This window comes from Brassica oleracea, chromosome C3 (genome assembly GCF_000695525.1).
Source record: "Brassica oleracea var. oleracea cultivar TO1000 chromosome C3, BOL, whole genome shotgun sequence".
Taxonomy (NCBI): Eukaryota; Viridiplantae; Streptophyta; class Magnoliopsida; order Brassicales; family Brassicaceae; genus Brassica; species Brassica oleracea.
Genome location: NC_027750.1, coordinates 58633748 through 58634755, shown reverse-complemented (window position 1 = coordinate 58634755; position 1008 = coordinate 58633748). Strand labels below are relative to the sequence as shown.

The 1008-nt window shown below is 50.0% G+C and overlaps 1 protein-coding gene across 1 annotated transcript in view; it reads right to left on the bottom strand.

The window, feature by feature from the left end:
• Positions 1–332: 332 nt before the first annotated feature.
• Positions 333–1008, bottom strand: part of LOC106331073 — a 2672-nt gene continuing 1996 nt past the window's right edge. Inside the window, exon 4 of the mRNA XM_013769425.1 lies at positions 333–872. Within this exon, the coding sequence (XP_013624879.1) occupies positions 333–872 (540 nt within the window). The remainder of the gene's footprint in view (positions 873–1008) is intronic.

Here is a 1008-nt window from a genome sequence, read left to right as displayed (position 1 = left end):
CGAAGCTTGCTTCCAAGGGCTGCAAGGGCGTCGGCACAGACGTTTTCTCCCCTGGGAACTTTGACGAGTTCGAAGAATTCAAACTCTGCGGCTAAGCCATGTACTATCTTGAGGTAGGCGTCCATCCGATCGTTGCGGGCGTCGTAATCGCCACTAAACTGACTAACGACTAACTGCGAGTCGCAGTAGGCGCTTAGGCGTTTGGCCTTGACAGCTTTTGCTAAGCGGAGTCCAGCGATCAAAGATTCGTATTCTGCTTCGTTGTTCGAGGCTGGAAAGCCGAAGCTAAAAGACTGTCTGATCAGTTCGCCGGTCGGGGATTGTAGTTGAACTCAGGCACCTGCGCCCCTGTTAGTCGAAGATCCGTCGACATGCAGTGTCCAGTTTGGGTTTGGGAGTGTGACATCTTGCTCCAACTCCGGGGCCAATTCGATTACGAAGTCTGCAAGAACCTGAGATTTTGCTGCGGTTCTGTTCTTGTAAGTGATATCAAGCTCACAGAGTTCGATAGCCCACTTCGTTAGTCTTCCAGACCTGTTTGTATTTTGAAGTATTGTTCGGAGGGGCTGGTCGGTTAATACTCCCACCGAATGTGACTGAAAGTAAGGGCGAAGCTTTCTCGCCGCTTCGACGACCACCAGTGCCATCTTCTCTAGAGTTAGGTATCGCGTTTCTGGTCCGGTCATACGCCTGCTTGTATAGAAGATTGGCTTTTGCTCACCACGGTCCTCTTTTATTAGAACGCTGCTGACTGCTGCTTGTGACACTGCGACGTAAAGAGATAGAACGTCGCTGATATCTGGCTTGGCGAGAACAGGTGGTGTTGTCAGATAATGCTTGAGTTGAGTAAATGCCTCCTCGCATTTCTCATCCTAGATAAACCTTTTCTTACCTCGCAGGAGATCGTAGAATGGCAAGCATTTGTCGGTGGATCTGGAGATGAACCGATTGAGTGCAGCTATCCTACCCGTAAGCCGTTGTACTTCTCTACTGTTTTTTGGGCATGGG